The 1,355-nt window shown below is 56.9% G+C and overlaps 1 protein-coding gene and 1 long non-coding RNA gene across 5 annotated transcripts in view; one reads left to right on the top strand and one right to left on the bottom strand.

Annotated features, from left to right (window-relative positions):
- The window catches only part of LOC109289603, a 12,695-nt gene extending 11,582 nt beyond the window's left edge, over positions 1 to 1,113 (bottom strand). The window contains exons 1-2 of the long non-coding RNA XR_002095422.1: positions 1,011 to 1,113; positions 197 to 397 (exon numbers count right to left, since the gene is read on the bottom strand). This is a non-coding gene — a long non-coding RNA (uncharacterized LOC109289603). The remainder of the gene's footprint in view (positions 1 to 196; positions 398 to 1,010) is intronic.
- SALL1 (spalt like transcription factor 1) overlaps positions 1 to 1,355 on the top strand; it is a 20,827-nt gene that overhangs the window by 372 nt on the left and 19,100 nt on the right. The window contains exons 1-2 of one of the 4 annotated variants that reach the window (XM_019505700.1): positions 27 to 126; positions 853 to 945. In XM_019505700.1, the coding sequence (XP_019361245.1) occupies positions 870 to 945 (76 nt within the window). In that variant the 5' untranslated portion in view covers positions 27 to 126; positions 853 to 869. The other 3 variants (XM_019505701.1, XM_019505703.1, XM_019505699.1) reach the window with 3 other exon arrangements.

Below are 1,355 nucleotides of genomic sequence, written 5' to 3'. Positions count from 1 at the left end.
GGAAGAGGTGGGGGGAGGATCTTTATTTGCAAAGCGCCCCAAAAAACTTTTTGCAGCTGCAGCAGCAGGGCTGGGAATAATGCAGTCGCAGGCAGAGGCGGGGACACTGGGATCTAGCTGGGCAAGGTACAATTTATGCCTGGGAAACGTGAACATAACAGTTGCCTTTATAAGAAAAGGAAAAAAAAAAGCTCACCAGAAAATACCACTGAAAAGTTTCCCCCCCTCCCCCCTCCGCTTCCCGGGCGGCAGGAGGGGAGCGGTGAGTTCCCAACGCCCGGGAGAGGTGCTCCGCGCCGCGCCGGGGCTGCTCCGGGCTCTCGCCGGGGTCGGGATGTTTCTCTTCCCCGATCCCTTGTTGGTTCCCCGTGCGGACACTTCTCGTTTTCTCTTTGCCCTTTTGCAGAAAGAAAAATGGGGAGAGCCCGGGACAGCCGCGAGCGGCCGGGCCGGAGGGCGGGGGGGGAGACACATTCCTATAGTAACAGGGATGGCGTGATACAGTCCCAGCTGGTTGCTAAGAGGGTTAAACTGTATCCAAACAGCTTTGGGGAAATCCAGCCCCTTCTCCTGCCACATGGATCGACTCATTGGGTGGGAGCTGCAGAGAGACAAGGGTCTCCAGCAAATCAGCGCCTAATTGATTAAGGCGAGCTGGTTTGAATAGAGCTGGCCATGTGCCAATCGCCTTTCAAAGAGCCCCTCTATGATTAATCGCAATGCATTATTGATAATCATAATTATAGCAGGACACATGCGCGGTGCGCGGAGGACCGGGCGGGCTGGGGGGGGAGGCTCGATTTCCGTAATTTTGAGAAGATTTTTTTTTAGTAATTTTTTATTCTGCCCCAGCTGATGTTTGAGCCAGCATGTCGCGGAGGAAGCAGGCGAAGCCTCAGCATTTCCAGTCCGACCCCGATCTGGCCTTATTACCCCAGCGAAATGGTGAGTTCCTCTCTGCTCCCGCACACATTTTAACACAAACGCGCGCACAAAATAGATCAACTTACCCTGGCCGAGAGCGGGGAGCTGCGCCGGGGCAGGCAAGGCTGGGCTGGGCTGGGCTGGGCTGGAGGCGCCGGACTTGGGAGTGGGGGGGTGGTTTTTTCTTTCTTTTTTTCTTTTTGTCTTTTTTTTTTCTTTTCTTTTTTTTTTTGGATCTTCTTGTGCTCGTTGGGTTGTTTGAGTTGAACACGTTTCGTGTCGGGCTGTTGCTTTCCCTCCGCTCCTGGCGGCCGTGCGACGCGAGCCCGGAGGCGGCGGCGGGCTCCCCACGGCCCCCCCGGTCCCCGGTCCCCGGCGACCTGAGCCCACGCCCGCGTGCGGGGGACGTGCCTGCGCCTCGCCCGCTGCAG

Source organism: Gavialis gangeticus, unplaced genomic scaffold (assembly GCF_001723915.1).
Source record: "Gavialis gangeticus isolate Ggan-Ray unplaced genomic scaffold, GavGan_comp1, whole genome shotgun sequence".
Taxonomy (NCBI): Eukaryota; Metazoa; Chordata; order Crocodylia; family Gavialidae; genus Gavialis; species Gavialis gangeticus.
The sequence above is the reverse complement of the archived record's forward strand: the minus strand, read 5'-3'. Positions and strand labels throughout refer to the sequence as shown.